The sequence below is a fragment of the Octopus bimaculoides genome, chromosome 14 (assembly GCF_046866305.1).
Source record: "Octopus bimaculoides isolate indiv1 chromosome 14, ASM4686630v1, whole genome shotgun sequence".
Taxonomy (NCBI): Eukaryota; Metazoa; Mollusca; class Cephalopoda; order Octopoda; family Octopodidae; genus Octopus; species Octopus bimaculoides.
This window is the reverse complement of record NC_142941.1, coordinates 8,032,159-8,056,639: the sequence shown is the minus strand read 5'-3', so window position 1 is coordinate 8,056,639 and position 24,481 is coordinate 8,032,159. Positions and strand designations below refer to the sequence as shown.

Below are 24,481 nucleotides of genomic sequence, written 5' to 3'. Positions count from 1 at the left end.
ACTGCTGTATTGCTGCACAAGGCAACTACTTTGAAGGAGTTGATGTTAAAACATAGGTAAATAAGTTCTATTCCGGATACTCTTTGATTTCTGTTCCTAACACTAGCTGAATGATAACTAAATTATTTTACTAAATTCTTTGTTATATTTAAAAGTAATTGAAAGAAACACAGAACATCTCAAAATAAATACAGTAACGAAAGGGTTAAAATATATAATAGAGAAACAATTCTTAACTCTTTTGATACCAACCTGGCTGAAACTGCCTCTGGTTCTGTAGTACAAATGTCTAGTTTTCATAAGTTTTGAATTAAAATCTTCCACCAAACCTTAGTCACAATTAATGTTACTAACACTAGCTGAATGATAACTAAGTTATTTTACTAAATTCTTTGTTATATTTAAAAGTAATTGAAAGAAACACAGAGCATCTTGAAATAAATACAGTAACCAAAGGGTTAACAAGATAGTGTTTCATGTTTAAGGCAAGACTAAATCCAATATGCTTTTACATGCCAGCCTAACACCATAACAGTATCAGTAACATAAAAAGGGGGTACCAGGGGCTCTTAACTAGGTTTATCCATATTCCATGGCAGAATGCATATCAAATGTGGTTATGAGAATCAAAGGTTGGCAATATGGGACTTCATATTCCGCCAAAGTCAACTTTGCCTTTCATCCTTTCGGGGTCGATAAATTAAGTACCAGTTGCGTACTGGAGTCGATGTAATCGACTGGACTCTCCCCCCCCCCCTAAATTTTGGGCCTTGTGCCTAGAATAGAAAAGTATGGGACTCCATATCTTGTATCATTTTCTACGAGGGGTTGTAAACAACCTGACCTTCAACATTTGTCCATTTACGGATTACTTCAAGAAGATTCTGGTACATAAAGATAGTAAAACATGTTTCAATGCTATCGAGAAACCTTTTAGTAAAACAGGATGGTCCACATTCTTGGTGCACAATATTGCAAGATGAAGTTCTTACTGTTGCTTGAGTAAGAGGATTGGAATGCCAAACTTCTTGTCTGTCTCTAGAAACATCTTGCTCATTCATAATTGAGTGGCTTGCAGATAATTGCTTTTGAGTATCTTCATCATATGATGACACAGAACCTAAACTGTCCAGCACACAATCACTTTCACCATCATCTTCAGAGAAATAGACGGAATCACTACTATCTTCTTCCCATTCTTCATTTAATTCCAATAACCTTTGCGATATTTGGTCTTCACTCAAGTTTTCACGTCTAGGCATACTGGAAAGCACAACTGAAACTTGATAGCAGACTAAAGGGAGATATTGCTCTCTCACAAATTAATACTCTCCTGAAAGACTATCCAATATATTGTAAAAATTGTTTCATCATATAGAAATACTGCATCACCCTATAACCTAGCAGATTGAAGGTGATGCAATACCACACAAATTTACAGGAATATTTTCATAATTTTTCCTATCAGCAAATGAATTGAATACAATTTTAGCCATTTTATCTGATAAATATCTAGGTAAATAATATTTGAGACTGCTTTTATTCTGTTTAGAATGACAAGAGTATTGTCCGGATTTAATTTGAGGGTCCAATGGACCCATACAGTAATTGATGTATAAAGTGAAATTTTCTAGCTTTTATGAACATAGGGAAAATTTCCCATTTGACAAATAGAAGAGTGTCAAGTAAAAATAAAAGTTATGAGAAATAAACTGAATCAAATAGTATAAACAGTAGGAAAGAGCAACTGAAAAAACTGAAATGGGTCCATTGGACCCATTGGTAGACAGAAGGTTAAAAGCAGTTCTGGTTGACCGGATGTATCTCTGAACTTGAGTGCTGGTTGTGTTCATGCTTCTGGAGTATCTTCTGTTGGTTTTGGGCCTAGAGTTATAGCTGTTACCGCTGGAGTCTGACGTGTCATCTATAAATCTAACCACTTTATGGATGCGAAACCACTGGTCACTCTATCACCGGACATATATTTAACTGCATGTAAATACATGGCCACAGTCTAATGAATGAAACAAGCAAAAGATATATATATTCGTCTGGGAGAGATGTATGTATATTCGTACTAATTCTTTTAGTGTGGAGGCGCAATGGCCCAGTGGTTAGGGCAGCGGACTCGCGATCATAGGATCGCAGTTTCGATTCCCAGACCGGGCGTTGTGAGTGTTTATTGAGCGCAAATACCTAAAGCTCCAAGAGGATCCGGTAGGGGATGGTGGCGAACCATGCTGTACTCTTTCACCACAACTTTCTCTCACTCTTTCCTCTTGTTTCTGTTGTGCCTGTATTTCAAAGGGTCAGCATTGTCACACTGTGTCACGCTGAATATCCCCGAGAACTACGTTAAGGGTACACGTGTCTGTGGAGTGCTCAGCCACTTGCACGTTAATTTCACGAGCAGGCTGTTCCGTTGATCGGATCAACTGGAACCCTCGACGTCGTAAGCGACGGAGTGCCAACAAATTCTTTTAGAGTATACGTTACTAAAGGGGAAAAACTCTTAACAATAGTGACAGTATGTAAATTCGACCGGTCTATTAATTAGTCTTAATAGGATTACTAGTGACCATGTGATTGATTATAACAGGATTACTTGTGGCCAGATAATTGACTAAAGCCAGTTGCATGTTCGCAGTCCAGTACAGGTGCAAAAAGGCAACACGTTAAATACTTACGCACATATACACACACACACACCTACCTGATGGGTAATTTTCCCGAGAGGGGCACTTTGTGGTGAAAAGTTTACTTCCCAGCCACATGGTTCCAGGCTCAGTTTTCTACAAAATCTCCTGGCTGACCAAAGCCTGTTGAGTAAATTTGATAAACAGAAACCCTCTCTCACTCACACACATATGTATATATCTATGTGTGTTTTTGTATTTGTCCCCCGCCACTGATTGGTAACCGGTGTTAGTTTGTTTGCTTTCTAGTATTCTATCGGTTCGGCAAAAAAATAAGACCGATAGAATAAGTACCTGGATTATACACGCACGCACAAGAAATAAGTACTGGGGTCCATTTGCTGGATTAAACTCGAAAACGGGCCCGTTCATAGCTGTAGTCTAATGACTGAAACAAGTAACTAGGAAGAAATGTACATACATATAATATATATACATATATAAGTATTTCGAAACCCGTTTAAATACGTGTTTTCCAGTCGAACTGCCTTCATTAGCATAAGCTGTAATATCATGCGTGCATACGAATAATTTACATAGATTCATACACACACAGACACGTATTATTTGTCTATCGGCTCAGCTCGATGAATAGAAAGAGGAAATAAGCGAAACTGTGACAGCAAAGTTCGAGGTCATGTAAATATTGTTTCGTTTCGGCGATGTAAAACCAGTAAAGGTTTTTCATTGTAGCAAATCCAAAACAGTGCGGCAAAATGGCTGCAGTAGCCTCACGTGTATCTCCAAGTCTGTTGTATACATTGGATCGATGGTATCTACTTGGTGCTTTCCTCTTGTTCTTTGTCGTGTGCAGCGAGGTTTCCCCTTCAGACAAGTAAGTTTGTTGTTATATTTATCTTAGAGACACATTAATGGGAAACCCTCTGTCTCTCTCTCTCTGTGCTTCGGTTATTTCTCTCGCACCTTGCAATGTCCCTAATCATGTTTTCATATACCTTTCCCATTTTATACATTATTATTATTATTTTATTCTGTCATTTAGTTTAATTTTATATTCGTGGAAGCTTTCATGAATATGTCATGATGTTTTAAATGTATTTTTTTCTTTACCTATGTTTACAATATGGGCTGGCTTATCGTTTTAAAAATTATACTAATCCTATTTTACAAAAACATGGAAGATTATTTCAATGTTATTTTCTTCGTACTTTCACTTTTGAAACTCCCTTTTAAACTCAGTTGTAGGTCCTTGGCACTGAATTATGTCGTTATTTTATTTTTTCTATACCATTATTTACAAACATACTTTATATATATATATATATATATATATATATATAGTTTTAGGGAAAAGAACCAAGGTTCATGAACTCATTGATGAAAATCTACTGTCACTTTTCCCTAAAACTATATTTATATATATTTAATACTGCGAAACTTAATTTAATTTTAATTTTTAATAAATTGGTTTTAATTGAGTTTTTACCTGTAATTTTGGGTTTTATCCCTAATATTATTATTATATATATGTATATATATACACACACATTCTAAAAATCCTGGCGTTTAAATAACATTTACGTTTGTATTACTGATAGTGTTTACATTATAAGACTGATTCTGTTGCTTATTTTGAAAATATGTATGTTTCGCTTGTGAGTGCACACAGCTTCTTCAGGCAAGTTATGACCAAAGTAAAACCTGTTATTAATCTCTATACTATGGTATTCAGTAATCTTTTTAACGACAGTCAACAGTAAACGTGTGTAATTAAATTTAACCTATATCTATCTATCTAAAAGGTATGTTATATATATATATATATATAAACTTAACCTTTTTCTGGTAAAAATTAATTTGGTACTGAGAGCTTCTTTAATTCTAATGTTCAACTGTTTTATATATAACTGCATAACATACATAAAACTTATTTTTGAGATGACACTAGCACATTACTAAAATTATGCTTGTGTATATAATATGTATATCTATATATAGACGGATAAGTGATTTCAAAGAAGTATTCATTTGTAAACAAGTCGTGACCAACACTCAGACAGGATAAAAATGTTAAGACTCGTTTTGTACTTTTAATCATCATCTTCACCCTTCTAAACGAATACATATTGTGTCTGAAATACATGGTTATTCTTACATGATACATGCACACAAACAGACTGGTCATTGTTTGGCATGGTTTGACCACACCTCCATGAGATGTTTGGTTGTAAAGCAGGCGGGAAATTCTTGCCATATCCTCCTTAAGTATTTTACTAATATATATATATATAAATAAATAAATAAACGGTGAATCTCGAAGTAAATACAGCTATATATAATAGCGTGTAAATGTGGGTTAAGAACCCTTTGGTTAGGAAAAAAAATCGAAGGCTACCCGTGGGACACGAACACATATTTCCTGTAAACATGACAGGCTTTCTACCAACATATATATTTTATTTATTTATTTTTTCAACGTTTTGTTTACCCCAGTATAGTGCTCCTTGTATTTTCTGTTATATATAATATAATATATATGTGTGTGTGTGTATGGTAATTGTTGTTACTACCTGCCGTGTTTGAAACCAAGAGTGTGGTATTAAATAATATGAATATACAAACTTTAACCTATTTCTATATGTAATTACAACTTAAAGCTAACTTAGTCTTTCCTTTTTGGTTTGTGAAGGGAAATTACGACCAGGTTATTGTTATAATACTGCTAGGACACGGTTATTTTGGCATTCTGCGGGTTTAAACGAAGGAATGCCATTATTTTTATATAAAAATTTACGATCTTTATTATGCTTTATTCATCTTGGAATCTCTATATGGTCTTTCGGCTTGCTAAAAAAAAGTGGCTAAATATCCTTCAATATCTACCGTCTTAAATACTGAAAGGACACTGCGAGAAAACGGATGGGGTGGTCACGATTAGAATGCTTTCGATAAGAGAGAACTGCTGAGTCAGGCCTTGGGTTAAACAGCAGCTTTATTACATAGCGATAAGATTACCTTTTGTGTGACCGCTTCTGAGTTAGAAATAGCAGCCATATATCTCTCAGATTACATACAGCTATCTTTTAAAAAGAAACGGTTCATTTGATAGTAGGCAACCTTTTTTGGAAAAGCGGGCCGCATGAGACATGGTTCATCGTCAGGTGGGCCGCACTACTAAAAGGATTCGAATATTTTGTTAGATGTACCGTTTACAAAGTCCCGCGAGCCGCAGTTTGCCTGTGGTTGTCCTAGATACTCCTAACAAAAAACAAAAGAAAGGCGGGATGGTCATAGTTGGAACGTTTTTCGTCATAGCTCTTCTCGAGCGAGGCTGGCTTGCGGTGAAATAAACAACTTCAGGTGCTGTAGAGTTAATGAGGGAAGGACAGAAATCTCTGTGCTGTCAGTCACTCGAAAGAAAAGAAACCCCAGCTAGATCTTATTCAAATCCGACATTACTTTAAAAAGAGGACAGCACATTGGATAATGTAATCCTAGATATCTTATACCTGAAAAGGAAAAACAAATGTGATTGCTACGTTTGGAACACCTGTGGTCGGTCATTGGCCTGTCTATTCAGTCAGGACTTACTTGGGGTTATACAGCTCTGTACATGATCCATTCTAATTTTCCATCTGAATAGAACCAATAAGTCGAAAACTCGCGTTTCAGATAATTAGTTCGCTCAATTTAAATCTAATTTAAACCCAAACTCTCATCTTCTACACAGACACACGCAATCCTTTATTTTATACACCCACACATTCCATATTGTTTGTGTCCTTTGCGTTGAATTGAGATCATTTTTTTTTTTAAACAACAGCATACGGCCTCGTATTTTGCGTTAAATATGGTATATTTAGATGTCGTTGATATTGGGTTAGTCCTAGTACATACCTGGTATTTATTTAATCCATTTTCTCTCCCTCTCCCATCCCCCGCTCCCGTCCTTAGACCATTAAAAAGTATATTGACCTATCAACCTGGATTTGAGTTTAGAAATTGAACGACAGAAACTGCTAAATAGTGAACGAACTGTTTAAGACATTACATAAGATAGTGCATGACAGGTAGTTCAGTGTTTTTATACTCTGTTACATCATATATATATATATGTGTGTGTGTGTACACATGCAGGCATACTTCAAATTGCATTTGTAATGGTTCCAAGACATGCGACTTAACTCGAAAAACGACGTAACACGAAAAGACAGTTTTAAAATTTCATTAGCTTATATCTGTTCTAATTTGTTTGTAGATATTTTCACATTTATTGTGATTTTCCGCTACAGTATTGTTCTTTTTTAATGTTTTTTTTTTCCCGCTGTGTTATGTCGACTGAAACCGACGTAAAGTTGACTAAATCAAATGAAGGTGAGGTTTATCTTTAAAAAAAAATGAAAAGTCGAAAAAGACTTAACTCGAAATGACTTAAGATGAGGTATGCGTGTGTATACACATACACATAAAATTACAGTATGTGTAATTTATACACCCTATCGAAGCCAACAAGGCAATCCTTTACACGTTCACTTTATTTAGCTCTTTAGATAAAGACAATGTTATATCTTACCGGAGTTTTTGTACAACCACCTGACTTGGACAAAACAAATTTCACTTTTAAAATGTAAAGTAGAACCGATTTAAAAAAAAAACCACTTAGTAATTAAAAATTTTAAATAGGAGAAAATAAAGATTTGTGATTATCAAATATTCAATTTTTTAGTAGAATGAAAAAGTGCTTAAGTACTATTTTATTGAATGCACTTACTACTTTCATTATTTCATCCGAGAAAATGGGGGGTTTTTTGTTGTTGAAAAACTTTAAACAAATAAGTTTTATTTTATTTTATCCATTTTTTTGTCTTTGCATTTTAATTGAGGTTTCTTTTTTGCCCCCCCCCCCCCATGGGGGATTTTGTTCGGATGTTTAAAACTTGGTGAATAAGGCATCGTCATGATTTTTTGCTTAATTAAGACTGAATTGAGGCCTCCTGGACGAATATGGGAAAACCTTTTACAGTGAGAGGGGCGAGTGTCAAGCGGTCAAGCGTATGTGCATCGAGAAAATTACAAATCTTTTTGATTTAATAATAGGCACACAACTTAAATTGCTGCTTGGGTTGTAAACATCAAATAGTTTCGTTTTTCTTTCATGAGATTTTGCCAGTGGGTAGCGTTGCCCGCTCTTGCTTACTGCGGTCGTTAATCTACTAGAAATAACAGCCAAATCTCTTTTTTAAATAACATTTTAGTGCAAGTGTGAGCAACCTAAATCGAAAAGCGGGTCACAACTACCAAAATAAAAAAAAAATTCAAGATATTTCATTTAGTGTGCCGTTCAGAAAATCCTGCTGGCCGTATTTTACCCATCACTGCCTTAGGTTTTGGGACTAAACAAATAAAAACAACTCATATTAAATAAAGAAATATATATGTATATATATATTCAGTGCGTTTAATAGAGGAGTGTGTGTGTGTGTGTGTAGAAAGATAGCTAATATAAACATGGAGAAGATATAATAGCTTGAGTAAATTGGATTAATTTCATGATTAATAATACGCGGAAAGTACCAGCTGTTGATTGATTTCTCAGACAGCAAACCATGTATCATCGCATTGCACTATTGAAGTATTTAGTTTCGTTCTTCTTGGTCCCTGGTTCACTATCTCGTCTCCATCGTCTGTGTTTATTATCTCACAACCCACCTGTGACATTGGAAATAAACGCCGGAAATGTATACTGGGTCAATTCATTTAACTGGCCGTCTTAATTGAAAGAAATCATTAGTATGGTGGGTGGTCTTAGCAGTATTTATATGTCCTCGAGCAAGACAAGGAGCCGAGGCCTATAGTCTTTATCTATTGACAGCAAGCCACGGCATACCTAGATAATAAGCTCTGGGTCTGTAGAACCGTGCCCCCCCCCCCCCCTAGAAAATTTCCCAATGTATACACGATTTATTTGTAGTGATGCAGGATGCATCGCGCGAAAGTCGAGCTGTTTATGTCCCGAAGTCAGTTGAAAATATTTAAATCAGACCTGAGCAGCCCTTCTTGAGAAGCGGACTGCATGCGACATGGCTTATCAGGCAGGAGTCACTACTAGAAAAAACATAAATCAAGGTAATTTTTCGTTAGGAATGCCATTTCATAAAACCCCGCGGGTCGCAGGCTTCAATAGTATTTATTATTGATATACGCTATTCAGTTACTACTATTTATATTACAGTGGAGGCGCAATGGCTCAGTGGTTAGGGCAACGGACTCGCGGTCGTAGGATCGCAGTTTCGATTCCCAGTGAGTGTTTATTGAACGAAAACATCTACAAAGTTTCACGAGCCTCCGGCAGTGGGTGGTGGCGAACCCTGCTGTACTCTTTCACCACAACTTGCTCTCACTCTTTCTTCCTGTTTCTGTTGTACCCGTATTTCAAAGGGTCAGCCTTGTCACGCTGAGTCTCCCTGAGAACTACGTTGGGGGTACACATGTTCTGTGGAGTGCTCAGCCACTTGCACGTTAATTTCACGAGCAGGCTGTTCCGTTGATCGGATCGATTGGAACCCTCGTCGTCGTAATCGACGGAGTGCCACGATTTATATTACAGAATTACATAACCTCCTAAATGTTACGTTTACCGTTGTGCTAAGGAAAGTCCTGAGACGTGATACAAATAGCTATTGAGAACTACCGACCCGTATACGTTAATGTCCGAAAGGATGAAATTAGGAAGGTGGGACAAGATACTAAATAAAATAAGCCGTCTCACCTCCGTGAACTGAAAGCTAAAAGAGCGTCGTGACCCTGCATATCACCTCCTCCTCTCCCTATTTCCATCTTAGCTCCTTCCTCGGTTTGAAGATTTTACAAACATCTTGTTTATTCCACACGGGTCAAGGCTACTCGCTGTCATTTCTTTTGATTCTAATTACAGTTTTGCTGTCCAAATTTTGAATTAATTACACCTCATGTCTGTTGTGTTTTATTGTGTCACTAATTCTGCTAAATGTTTTGTTTTTACAACATTCTTTCGTCCCAAGTTCCAATGACGTTAATCATTATTGAAGAACCACCTCTCCCACCACCACCATTCCAAATATCTGCTGCTAGTAACATTTTAAAAATCAAAATATGGTTCGTGTGTTTAAGAAGATGGAGAGTTCGAATTTCAGACTAGCTACCACTCATTACTTTTTTTTTTCTTGAAGAAAAGGTGCAAAGAATTGGTGGAGGGGGGGGGGGACTTGTTTTTCATAATTTTTTTTTTCCTGTTTCCTTCCACGGAATTACAAGTCTGAAAAATATTTTTCTCCCAGAAAACTTCTCTCTTTCTTTCTCCCACTCTCTCTCTCTCTCTCTCTCTCTCCACTTCTAATTCCATACCCTTTTCTTTACCCCATGGGGTAATGATATATCTCTTCCAGAATGCCACCAAATTCTATTGCATCTGTGCGTTTCTGACGTTTGAAGGATATTTCCTTTTTTTTTTTTTTTTTGTTATTTGTGCACTTCCTTTTTACACCACATTTTAAAATGAAACTAAATTAATAACAGAATTCCCATGAAAAGATATTTATAAATACACACCCACCCACACATCACCCCTACTTTCTGCTCAGTCCCTCTCACCTTACCTCTCCCCCTCTGTCTCTCTCTGCACTGATATTTCTCAAACAACACTTCTGCCTGTTATATTCATTCTTAACCCCCTCCATCACCCACCCCCCACCAAAATTTCTGATCATCTGCTGCTCCCCCCCCATACGTCACTTTGTATCTTAAAATGCTCTGGCATCTGGTCAACTCCATCTTCATCTCCCTTCTGGCTACTCCTGCCCACCCCTATATAATGCAGGGTAGCCACTCATTTACAGCTGTTACATAATCTCCTCATGGAGGCTGTAGCACATGAATGCATGTGCACACACACACACATGTACCCCTATAACAAGACTCCTGGGCTGTCCTCTCATACATTTTAGCCCCCTCAACACCTAGTGTATGACCAACTCCCCTCCCCCTCTTAATACCCATCTCTCCCTCTTAGTTGAGGTGACTTTCTTTTTTTTTTTTAGGGGACTTTTTATCCCTCTTTTTTCTGCTGTACTTGCTGGTCTTGCAAGTTGGCAATCTCACTAGCACCAGTCTCACTAGAAAACCGCACAATACAAACTATAAATACATTTTGGTATTTACAACCCTTCATAGACATGGGCTGCCTTTTGGCCTAGGGTCGTCGCTAAGCCCCTTGCAACCCCTGCGATCACAGGGAACCTCCGCAGTTAAGGGGGGCCCCATGTTAAGATGAAGCTACATTGATGAGTCACCTGTTTACTTTGGTTGAGATGTTAACTGAAAATTTCAAGTCAGACAAGGAAAGAGGGTATACTGTAAATAAATTTAAACGGAAAAGGTAAATGAAAAGAGCTTTTCAACAAGTTCCCTAGGGAGATAAAAGACAAAAAATGAAAGATCCCAAACAATGAAAATAAGAACTTCAACAGAAAAGACAAGAAAAAGAAGCAATGGTGATGAAAAGTGTGGGTTGTATACTTATACATTCATACAAACACACACACACACACACACACAGGCATACGTACACATATTCATACATACACATATATATATCTGGCTTTTATCTGTTTCGGTCTACCATGTCCATTCACAAGGCTTTGGCCAGCTCAGAGAGGAGAGATGTGTACCAAATTCATTTTTCTGTGTGTGTGTGTGTGTGTGTGTGTATGGCATTTGAAAAGCTGGTCACTTTGTACCCAGAATAGTGACCTTTGACCTCTTAAGGCAATAAAAACTGGAGACAAAATTCTTTCTGTGCCAAAAACAAGGCATGTGTGTGTGAACGTGCGTGCACACACACACACACGTTTTTGTGTATGTATGTGTGTGTGTATCTATCTAAGTACAGAAGTGTAGAAAAAGATATACTGTTCGTTTTGTGTTGTATTTTAGAATCACCACAGCAGACTCTGCTAGCAATTCTGCCAGCTTACCCCCTTAAAAATAATAATAATAATCCTTTTCTACTGTTGGCACATGGCCTTAAATGCGAAGTTGTTGGGGCCCAAGTCGATGGCACTAACCCCAGTGTTCAACTGGTACTTATTTTATCGCCCCCAAAATTTTGAAAGACTTAAGTGGACTTCAGTTGAATTTGAACTCAGAACGTGAAGACAGCAGAAATGCTGCCAATCATTTTGTCTGGCATGCTAACGATTCTGCCAGCTTGACACCTTAATAATAATAATAATAGTGATAATAATAATAATAATAATAATAGTGATGATAATAATAATAATAATAATAGTGATGATAATAATAATAATAGTAATAAATTGTGATTATTGACAGTTTATCACTCCAGAGACTTGTATTGATCCCTATTAACAGTGTGCCAATAAAGGGTGCTGGCTTGCAACGAAGGATATGCTGCTTTTGGCAAGAAAGAAGAAAAAAAAAAAAAGAAATTCTGAGTTTCCAAAATCTGATTCCTACCAATAGTTACTGCCTTGCTTTGCCTCAAGCTCTCAGCTGTTGATGGAGTTGTACAGGGTGTCCACAAAGTTTGGGTACGTGGAGTAAATAAAATCATGACATAAACAATTAAATATGAGAAATAATAATTTAGGTGCAGGAGTGGCTGTGTGGTAAGTAGTTTGCTTACCAACCACATGGTTCCGGGTTCAGTCCCACTGCGTGGCACCTTGGGCAAGTGTCTTCTACTATAGCCTTGGGTCGACCAAAGCCTTGTGCCGATCAAAGCCTTGTGAGTGAATTTGGTAGACGGAAACTGAACGAAGCCCGTCATATATATGTATATATGTATGTGTGTGTATATGTTTGTGTGTCTGTGTTTGTCCCCCCAACATCGCTTGACAACTGATGGTGGTGTGTTTACGTCCCCGTAACTGGGCGGTTCGGCAAAAGAGACCGATAGAATAAGTACTAGGCTTACAAAGAATAAGTCCTGGGGTCGATTTTCTCGACTAAAGGCGGTGCTCCAGCATGGCCACAGTCAAATGACTGAAACAAGTAAAAAAAAAAAAGAGTAAAGTATGTGTTAGTCCCCATGTGGGTACATGGATTAAATAAAATCATAACATAAACAATTAAGTATAAGAAATAATAATTTCTTAAAGTATGTGTTAATCTCCATGTACCCAGACTTTGTGGACACCCTGTAGGGGTACTTTTGTGACATACAGAGTGTCTTGGTCATCTTTTAGATCGAGTCCATCTTTCTCCAGGTCTGGCCACAGTCGATTCCTTCCAGAAAGGGGGAGAGGCAGGCAGACTAGAAGAAAGAGAGAGAGAGAGAGGTATGGAGAGAGAGTCAAGTCCAGGACCAGTGCTTTGTGTATCGACCCCGAAAGAATAAAAGGCAAAGTTGACCTTGGTGGCATTTGATCTTGGAGTACAGAAAGGTGGAATGAATGCCAAAAGGTAATCTGTTGCTTTAACAACTTGTCTAGCTCACCATCTTGGCAGAATATTATTCACCAATAAATACTGTGCAGAATGTTGGCAAAAATTCAACAAGTGATTGATCTTGTATTAAAAATTGTGAATTCAATTAGGGCCAAACTATTTAGGCATTTCCTAGAAACCACCAACGCTAGTCGTAGTGATTTACCACTGCATACAAAAGTCCGCTACTTAAAGAAGAGGTAGAATGCTTTTTTTAAATTTTTTTTTTTTAACCTTTGGCTCCAAATCGGTCTTTATTGAATAATGAAAAACTGGGTTTTGAATTTAACATTTTAGCATTTATTCTGGTCATAAGCTGTTTTATGTTAAAACTGACCACATTCAGCTTCTCACACCGACCCTGCAATGTCGTTTTAAGAATATACAAACACACCATTGAAATCTTGAAACTGCAAAAAATATTGTGTGGTTAATTCAAAGTAATGTGAATAAATAATAAACATTTGCAAGCATGGCTGTGTGGTGAGACATTTGCTTGCCAACAAAGCATTATGAGTGGATTTGGTGGACAGAAACTGAAAGAAGCCCAGTGTGTGTGTGTGTGTGCACATATATATATGTATGTATATATATAAAACAAATAATAAATGAGTATATCCATATATACGTACAAGTATGTGCATACCTACATCTACCTGTATATATAGGTGCATATCTGGGTACAGGACGTTGCAAACAAAACGTAGACAAAAAAAAAATTAATAACCAGAGTACAGAACACACACAGGCCACATAGAGAACATTTTCCTTCATCAGCTGCCACCATTCTAACACAGGCGTTTCGAAGAGTTAGGGCAGGACGCATCATTAAAATGGCTCTTCCCACGAACCACAAATTAAATTTGTACCCATATATATATATATATATATATGTATGTGTGTGTATGTATGTGTATGTATGTATATATATATATTTGCCTGACAGTAAAACTTGCTTACATAATGCAATGTCTATAACTCTAATGGAAGGAGACAGCAATGCATGCGTGCACATGTGCATGCACCCATAAACACACAATGAGCTTCTTTCAGTCTCCATCTACCAAATCCACTCACAAGGCTTCGGTCAGCCTGGGACTATGGTAGATGACACTCGCTCAGTAGCACTGAATCTGAAACCATGTGGTTGGGAAGCAAACTTCTTTGCATTCAACCATGCTTGTGAAATCGTCATTGTTTAATGTCTGTTTTCCATGCTGGCATGGGTTGGATGACTTGACATGGAGCTGGTTAGCAAGGAGCTGTCCAGACTCTCAACTGTCTGTTGTGGCATGGTTTCTACAGCTGGATGCCCTACCTAATGCCAACCACTTAAGTGTATGTTGGGTGCTTTTAACCTGCCACAGGCACGGGTACGTCCATGCAGCTTCAGCACGGGTGTGTCCATTTAGCACTGGCATGAGTGCGTCAACACAGCACTGGCACACATGTGTCCATGCCGCTCTGGCACAGGTGATTTTTAAGTCGCACCAACAGGTAAAAGGACAGATCAATATATGTGGAAGACTTTTACATAGCTTGACACATCTTATCAATATATTAACTAAATTGTTATAGATCATTTGCTTGGCTACCCAGGTATGTATATGAGTGCAATTTTTGGTTTTTATCACCTACTTTTGAACGCATTCCTGTTTCCATCGGCAGATAGCTTTATTTACTGCAGTCATTTTTTTTTCCCCCCTGATTTAATCAGAGGTCATTTGTTACACAGAAGGTCAATATGTGGGTGTTAAAAAAAAAAAAAAAAGTGCTCGTCAAATGAAAATAATGCATTACAGATATATACACATATATATACACATATATATACACATATATATACACAGATATATACACATATATATACACAGATATATACACATATATACACATATATATACACATATATATAAAACACAATCTGCTGATTATATTTGTGTTGCAATATGCAGATATGTTTATTGGTGCTGCCCAATAATGTGTTATTCTTGGCAGTCTGTCTATTCCAAGGAAGATAATACTTTTGCTAATGGATACTCACATTTACATGTTGCCCTTTAGCATTTAAACCAGCTATATCCGGCTTGAATATTCTGTGTGTTTTTTTTGTTAAAATTGACCAGATTTTGACCGCTGACACTTAACCCTAAAACGGCTTTCTGAAAACAAACAACCACATCATTGAAATCTTGAAGCTCTGAAATAATGCTTGATTCATTCAAAGCAATGTGAATAAGTAAGTATTAGATTTGTGACGGCGCCTGGCCTAGTGGTTAATGTGTCATATTTATAATCTGGTGTGTGTGTGTGCTTTTGTTTCGACATCATATGATTGTTGTAAATGTGTTATAATCTTCGTGCATATAAGGCTGCTTGGTTCCGGTCTTCCATGAGTAGCATGTCTAGCTGTGGCGGAAATGTTACTTTGCTTTGAAACGGGTGAGGATTGGTGACAGGAAGGGCATCCAGCTGTAGAAAACCCACCTCAACAAATTCTGTCTCTGGCCCATGGGAAAGTAGGCATAAAACGTTGTGGCTGTGTGGTAAGAAGCTTGCTTCCCAACCTCATTGTTCCATGCCAACATAGAAAGCAGATGCTAAACGATGATGATGATGGTGATGGTGATGGTGATGGTGATGATGATGATGATTATTATTAGTATTATTATTATTATTATTATTATTGCAGATGTGACTGTGTGTTAAGAAGTTTGCTTCCCAACCACATGGTTCTGAGTTCAGTCCCATTGCATGGCACTTTGAGCAAGTGTTTTTTTATTATATAGCCTTGGGCTGATCAAAATCTTGTGAGGGGATTTGGTTGACAGAGACTGAAAGAAGCCCTTCACATATATCTGTGTGTCCCCACCCCCAACACAGCTTGACATCAGCTGTTAGTTTGTTTGTGTCCCTGTAACTTAGCAGTTTGACAAAATAGCCTGATATAAGTACCAGGCTTTAAAAAAAATACTGGGATCAATTTCTTCTACTAAAACCCTTCATAAGTGGGCTGCCCCAGCATGGCCGCAGTTCAACAACTGAAACAAGAAAAAGATTATTTATTTATTATTTATTTTTTTTCTTAGGCAATCCAGTAGATCTGTTTTACTAATATTAGCGAAAATGTTGTGGATTCTGTAGACTAATTCTTCAACATTTTCTTCAACTACTGTCTGTGGCTTCCGCTTCTCTTCATCCTCACCTTTCGGTTCGGTTCCATATTCTGCCAGATCAATATCAAATTCTTCGTTGTGAGTGTTCTGAGGTATTTTTCCTTCTCTATCAAAACATTGCATTCTGTTAAAGCCTTCATCAAAAGTTTATATATAATTTGGCATTGATGGCTGTTGCTGGAATGGAATGGGTGTGTGAAGGAGGGATTTTTTTTTTCATATTCATGTAGGATAAGTTCCATAGTTGGGAGATAGCAACTACCAGAATAGGCAAGGGTGTGAAGATAAGATATTATTAGACGAGGGATAATATTTACTGTTATGGAGAAAAGGTGTCTGTACATGTATATATCGGGTGTGGCTGTGTGGTAAGAAGTTTGCTCCCTGACCACATGGTTCCGGGTTCAGTCCCACTGCGTGGCACCTTGGGCAACTGTCTTCTACTATAGTCTTGGTCCCGACCAAAGCCTTGTGAGTGGATTTGGTAGACGGAAACTGAAAGAAGCCCGTCGTATATATGTATATATATGTATGTGTGTGTATATGTTTGTGTGTCTGTGTTTGTCCCCCCAACATCGCTTGACAACCAATGCTTGTGTGTTTACGTCCCCGTAACTTAGCGGTTCGGCAAAAGAGACCAATAGAATAAGTACTAGGCTTCCAAAGAATAAGTCCTGAGGTCGATTTGCTCGACTAAAGGCAGTGCTCTAGCATGGCCACAGTCAAATGACTGAAACAATTAAAAGAGTAAAAGAGTAAGTGTCACTAGTATATGAAGTAAATGTTTTCATTTTGAGCATAAGAGACCTCGGATTGAATCTCTTTTCCAAAGAAATAAAACCTCTAGTTTAATAAAGCCCAATTTCTTTTCGTATTTCTTCAGCGTCCTGACAAATAAAGACAACTCGACCCTGAGCTGTTTCGTTGGAAGCTTAGACAACATCAAAAATATCCGGATCCTAGCCTGTTCTGAGCCGAAGATTTCGCACTGTATTGTATTTAAATATGTAAATACCACCAACCAGAATAATAGTAACAGTGGCAACAAGTCACAAGGAATATTGTTAGCCTGTGACCACCAGCTTCTTTGCAAGCAAGCATCAAACACTATTCAGAATAATGTAAGTTGCTTTTATCTTTTCTTTTATTTTTCCTCTTTTTCTTTTTATTCACTTGATAGCCAGAAATTGAGAAAAGCTGATATATACATATATATATATATATATATATATATATATATATATATATATATATATATATATATTTATATATAGATATGTATTTATAAATTTATACCAAAATTTGGCAAAAATATTTTATCTGTTACCAAACGTAGCAAAATACTCAAGTGATTTTTTTGTATTTATATCGATTTAAATAAGACCTAAAATCTGATCCATTGTAAAAACTTTATGACCTATGGTCATTTCGATGCAATATCCAGATCTATTCATGCATATTATAAAATATGGGATACTGCATCTCCTCAGGGTCATACTAAGGATCATAGGTCATAATAAAGTCTTTACAATGGATCAGATTTTAGCTCTTATTTAAATCAATATATATATATATATATATATATATATATATATATATATATATATATATACACACACACACACAGTCTTATGTATCTTTGTGTCTCCTTGTCTTGACGTGTGATAGCTGAAAAATTAACGGCACTGCTTGTATGACAGTGATACTCATTTACAAGATGTAACAGGTCTGGCCATTGGGGGAAATATTACCTTGCTTGGAAACTGGTGAGGGTTGGTAACAGCAAGGGCATCTGGCCATCAAAAAAGTCTTCTTCAGTAACCCACACCAGCATGTTAAATCATCATCATCATCATCATTCAATATCTGTTTTCCATGCTGGCATGGGTTGGACAGCTTGACAGGAGCTGGCAAGCCCACGAGCTGCCCCAGGTTCCATTAGTCTGTTTTGGGCTTGGTTTCTATTGTTGGATGCCCTTCCTAATGCCAACCCTATCATTGCTTGACAGCCAATGCTGGTGTGTTTACATCCCTGTGACTTAGCGGTTCAGTAAAAGAGACCAATAGAATAAGTACCAGGCTTACAAAGAATCAGTCCTGGGGGTCGATTCGTTCGACTAACGGCGGTGCTCCAGCATGGCCGCAGTCAAATGACTGAAACAAAAGAATAAAGGTGCTGGTATGTCAACTCCGTAAAGTAGTTGGCATTAGTTACTCTTTTACTCTTTTACTTGTTTCAGTCATTTGATTGCGGCCATGCTGGAGCACCGCCTTTAGTCAAGCAAATCAACCCCAGGACTTATTCTTTGTAAGCCCAGTACTTATGCTATCGGTCTCTTTTACTGAACTGCTAAGTTACGGGGACGTTAACACACCAGCATCAGTTGTCAAGTGATGTTGGTGGGGACAAACATATACATACATATATACGACGGGCTTCTTTCAGTTTCCGTCTACCAAACCCACTCACAAGGCTTTGGTTGGCCCGAGGCTATAGTAGAAGACACTTGCCCAGGGTGCCATGCAGTGGGACTGAACCTGGAACCATGTCATTGGTAAGCAAGCTACTTACTGGATATCTTGCTGTAGAAACCCTGCCAAAACAGACAGTGGAGTATGATGCAGTCCTTGGGCCTATCAGATCCTGTCAAATTGTCTGACCCATATCAGCATAGAAGATGGACATTAAAAGATGAGGGTGATAAAACCTCATTATTATACTTTTTTTTTTTAATTTAAGTTCAATCTTTATTTTTTTGTATCAGTTAAGTTTATTAAGATAAAAACAGACTTGAAAATCACATTCACAATTTTGGTGTAACTGCTTATAATTTTCTTTTCTTCCAGACATCTTATCAAGGTCTTACTGGTCAGCTAACCTGTTGTAATGTAACCAAGTGCAATGACCATACTCTAGCTGGTTCAGAACCATCAATAACTACCACATGTTACCAGGCCTCGAGGCAGAATGGTACTGTTGTAGGTACGTATAGCTGTGTTTTCTCAGTATTATTTCCTGTGATGTGCACTGATTGTTGACTGATGTATATTTACAGTGGTAGCAGTTTGTATCATCCTCGTTAGCCCCATCATCACTACCATGTTGATGATGATGTTTACTTTACTTGTACAGGGGGATTCAAAAATCACCATACATAAGAACAATTTATTTTTTTATAATAAACAGTTCCAGTTAATGGTTAATCACTACAATCAGTATTTAAAGTTTGTGACTACAATTTGTTGCTAGTCACTTTGTGAATTCTTCCAATGGATAATTCCATGCACACTTCGCTGGATGGTAAAAATTGTCTGAAGTATATATACCCTTTTACTCTTTTTCTTGTTTCAGTCATTTGACTGTGGCCATACTTATTCTTTGTAAGTCTAGTACTTATTCTGTCAGGTTCTTTTGCTGAACCGCTAAGTTACGGGGACGTAAACACACCAGCATATATATATATATATATATATATATATATATATATATATATACACACACACAAATGTAATGTGTATATGCCTTGACATCACATTATAGTTGTAAGCAAGTGTTACCTTCATACAAGGTGGTGACCTTTGTTTCCAATATTCTGTGGAAACATGTTGGGTTATGAGGAAATATTATCCTTGCATAGCAGCAGTTGATAACTGGCAACAGCAAGGGCATCTGGCCATAGAAAGTCTGTCTCAACAAATTTCGTCCGAACCAGGCAAGCATGGAAAAAGTGGACATTAAAAGGATAATGAACAGGTTGCAGTGTATTGTGAAAAATCACAAAAATAGGTCTTAGTGTTAAAAAGGTTGGGAAGCCCCCCCCCCCCCTGCCTTTTGCCCTCTTGTTACTTCCTTCTGCTCATGTAACGTGCAATGATGATTTCATTTCTAAATCTCTGTATTGTATCTTCAGGTCACCAGTACGAAAAATGCCACCTAACGGATGGCATGTGTGTGAAAAATACTACCATTGCCTTGATCAGCGGAGCACTATCTGTCCAGGAACGCTATTCCTGCCAACCTGTAGATCTCTGCGATGCTTTGAATTTGACTACTACTCATATTTCCTGTGCCAATGTAGGTAACCACACCACACCAAACTAACAGTAACATCACCAGCAGAAACACACACAAAAAAAAAAAATGCATTTACATACATACTGACAATTGTTTCAAAATTTCACATTTCATTTTGTAGTTATACATGTGTGTGTACGTGTGTCCATATTAAATTCCAATACAATTGAAATCTGCACCATCTGAAAGGTATTTCTAGAAGATTTCATTTACCAAAATACCCATTTTTCTGAAAATCAAGCAACAGACAGGAGAAGGGGAGCGCACAGTTGGTTAGGTGTGCCAAAGTTAAAGGACGTAGTTTCTGTCACTGGTTTCAGCCATTCGTCTGTGGTCATACTGGAGCATCACTTTCAGTTAATCTGTCCTCCTAACTTCCTTTCTGTTTCTTTGGTTGGTAGCGAATTTTTAAAATCTTGAAGTTATCCTTGGCATAAAGGGAGATAACTCACAACGAAATAGTGTCATATTTCATCTTACGCCAGTAATTAGTTCTAAGACATGCGAATTAAGAAAAAAAAAAGATAAAACCGAACACGAAAAATCGTTTTTTAAAAATTTATTACCTTATATCTGTTTTAATAAATAATTTATATGTATTTTCACACATAATTTATTTGATTTTTTTTTCCACTTCAGTATTGATTTATTGGTGTTGTTTGATTGTCTTATTTTTGCTAAGATCGAGGTAAAGTTGGATAAATCGACTGATATTGAGATTTAGTTTTTTCCTGTTAATTTCTTAAGAAAAAAGGGATATAAATACAGGTACAATGAACTTTTTGCCAGTTGCGTGAACTGGAGTAGCGTTCATTTAACGTCCGCCTTCCATGCTAGCATGGGTTGGACAATTTGACTGAGGACTGGCGAACCAGATGGCTATACCAGGCTCCAATCTGATCTGGCAGAGTTTCTACAGCTGGATGCCCTTCCTAACGCCAACCACTCAGAGAGTGTAGTGGGTGCTTTTACGTGCCACCAGCACAAGGGCCAGTCAGGCTATACTGGCAACGGCCATGCTCAAAATGGTGTTTTTTACATGCCACCTGCACAGGAGCCAGTCTATCGGCACTGGCAACGACCTCGCTCGAATGTTTTTTCACATGCCACTGGCACAAGTGCCAGTAAGGCGACGCTGGTAATGTGAAATAAAGTGTCTTGCTCAAGGACACAACACATCACTGGGTATCGAACTCGCTAAGTCATGAGCCTTCATATACACACTTGACACCCTCATACACATATGATGGGCTTCTTTCAGTTTCCATCTAAATTCGCTCAAAGGTTTTGTTTGAGCTTGGTCTCCAGCAGATGACACTAAGATTTCTTACTACAAAACCTTTGCTCTCTCTGTGTATTTGATGAGATGGACATATCCTATCTATCCACAAAATTTTAAGTTTTCATATGGAGCCAAGTCAAAACTGTTATTAGAAATACATGTAACTCCAACCAAATGTATTGAGTACTACTTTCTTTCATAATGAGTGCAGTATGATCTGAACTTATCATCCCTATATGGTCAAGATTTTATCATTTAACTTATCTCATTTTTTTTTTTCTATCCTTTTTTTAAATCTAGATTACAACCAATGATGCCAGTGTGGTAAACTCACCATCTGTAACCACTGAAATTTGTTGCTGTCCTTTTGATCAATGTTTCGTCCCTACCTGGTCCACCAACAACACCGATGATAACTGGGAATTGTCCTCCATACCACCATCACAGGACTCTGGCTCCGATCATGGAAACAGCGACACCGCTTCTCCCAAAGCAACAACCACAGTGCAACAGCTAATCAGACCAGGTGTACAGCCATCAGGTACACACACCAAAGTGCAAAACAACTGGCTTCTCGTCACCTGTCTGGTCTTAGTCTTTGTCATTTTCTTCTGCATAATCGGTGGAGTTGTGCTCGTTGCCGTTCGCTACCGCCTCACACGAAGGAAGCAGCCAGTAACGTTAGCATATACTCGGATCGCTGCAGATTCTCCGGCTGGCAACGGTGATGAAGACATACAGATGCTTCTTGGCTAAGATTGCTGTTTTTTTCTTTGATTTTCTACATACACACACATGCCTATAGGCATACACACACACACATCTACTTACACCCATGCACACATACATGCGCATCCATATATACACATGATATCAATGTCTTTCTCTCTCTCTCTCTCTCTCTCTCTCTCTCCCCCATGATTTAACAAATTAAAAATTTTTTTTTCGTATTTGAGTGAAAAAGCAGAATTAAGGAAAACATAATTCTGTGACCCGCAGCAACACGCACCGTGTGTGTGTGTGTGTGTGTGTGTGTATATGTGTGTTTGTTGAGTGCATGGTCACGAATGTAGATGTACTACTTCTTCATGTCTATTATTACTCTGTACTCTGCACTTTACCTTCCAGTGAAACACAATTCAGTACAAACAGCACACAAAACAAACCCCCTATTCTATATTCTCTTAGACCCCCCCACTCCCATTAACAGTGGGTGACATATATATATATATATGAAACTTATTTACTCTGTTCGTGGTAGTGGGGAGTCTTGACTATAATTCATTTTATCACCCAGTCGAAAAGGCTAGATTGCTTTAAGATTCATTCAATTTAACACCTAGCATTGACACCACAGCTAGTGTGAAGAACTGTATGTGAGTGTGTGTGTCTCTATCTATCCATTATTGATAACACCTAGAAGAAAGCACTTCTTTTCCACTCACCAAAGACTATGGAGCTTTGGCCAGGAGGAACTGATGCCATCAGACAGTATCCAATGGTCATCAGGTGTTTCAGCCCTGAACCATAACCCCCTTCTGTTGATGGGTCAGCAGATATGGCCAAATCACTTTTTGTCAGCTCTTCCTGGCTTCCAGCATAACTCCTATCTCTCTCTCCCTATATATATATATATATATATATATATATAGGTGCAGGCATGGCTGTGTGGTAAGAAGTTTGCTTCCCAACCACATGGTTCTGGTTTCAGTCCCACTGTGTGGCACCTTGGGCAAGTGTCTTCTATAGCCTCAGGCTGACCAAAGCCTTGTGAGTGGATTTGGTAGACGGAAACTGAAAGAAGCCCGTCATATGTATATGTGTGTATTCGAGACCCCCTTCGGTCATGAATGACCATGGGATTGCACCTACAAAGTTGCCCATGCATACCGGCCTCCCTTCTCCATGCCACAAATGTTATCCAGGGGAAAGGCAAAGGGGCCGATTCAACTTGGCACCAGTGACGTCGCAACTCATTTCTACAGCTGACTGAACTGAAGCAACATGAAATAAAGTGTCTTGTTCAAGAACACATGCAGCCCGGTCTGGGAATCGAGCTCACAACCTCACGATCGTAAGCTCGACATTCTAACCACTGGGCCATGTGCCTTCACCAGATGTGTGTGTGTGTGTGTGTAGATATATATATGTGTGTGTGTATGTGTTTGTGTGTCTGTGTTTGTCCCCCCAACATCGCTTGACAACCGATGTTGGTGTGCTTACGTCTCCGTAACTTAGCAGTTCGGCAAAAGAGACTGATAGAATAAGTTCTAGGCTTACAAAGAATAAGTCCTGGGGTCGATTTGTTCAACTAAAGGGCTGTGCTCCAGCATGGCCGCAGTCAAAGCGACTGAAACGGGTAAAAGAATAAAAAAATTTATATACACCCATACATACACACACACACACACACACACATATAAGAGAAATTATGATAAATACAATTTTATTTAGTTTGCTCCTTGTATATGTTTTACGGCTGTGGTGCAATGTACATGGTGATACCACTAAATAATACTAACTGCTACTATATTTTGTACTACTGTTACTTCTAAGTATGGTAATAAGCAAACTACTATGCTAAAAGCAGACTGGATGATGATAATGATAATCATATGGGGAGTTCTAAACTTCAACAACTCTTATATACTAATGATAATAATAATAATAATAGGATAAAAGAACGTGAATTAATGTAATTAATGTGTTAGCCACTACATGTGCTGTCGTTGGTCATCACGAATTTCACACAAGCACCAGTGACAGGCTACATGGCAGTTAACATGTTAAATTCATTCCAGCATTT

General features: G+C 37.9%; 1 protein-coding gene across 1 annotated transcript; it reads left to right on the top strand.

The window, feature by feature from the left end:
* Positions 1 to 3,401: 3,401 nt before the first annotated feature.
* On the top strand, positions 3,402 to 24,100 carry LOC149132616 (uncharacterized). The gene is made up of 5 exons (XM_089362280.1): positions 3,402 to 3,531; positions 17,202 to 17,439; positions 19,166 to 19,301; positions 20,230 to 20,393; positions 21,976 to 24,100. The coding sequence occupies exons 1-5, from the start codon at positions 3,413 to 3,415 to the stop codon at positions 22,429 to 22,431; spliced, it is 1,113 nt and encodes a 370-aa protein (XP_089218406.1). The 5' UTR covers positions 3,402 to 3,412; the 3' UTR covers positions 22,432 to 24,100.
* The last annotated feature ends 381 nt before the right edge of the window (positions 24,101 to 24,481 follow it).

Excerpts from the sequence above, each read along its gene's own strand:
- LOC149132616 (XM_089362280.1), top strand. The coding sequence starts at position 3,413 with ATGGCTGCAGTAGCCTCACGTGTATCTCCAAGTCTGTTGTATACATTG. Across the intron at positions 3,532-17,201 it reads GAGGTTTCCCCTTCAGACAA|CGTCCTGACAAATAAAGACA; the intron begins GTAAGTTTGTTG and ends GTATTTCTTCAG. Across the intron at positions 20,394-21,975 it reads CTCATATTTCCTGTGCCAAT|ATTACAACCAATGATGCCAG; the intron begins GTAGGTAACCAC and ends TTTTAAATCTAG.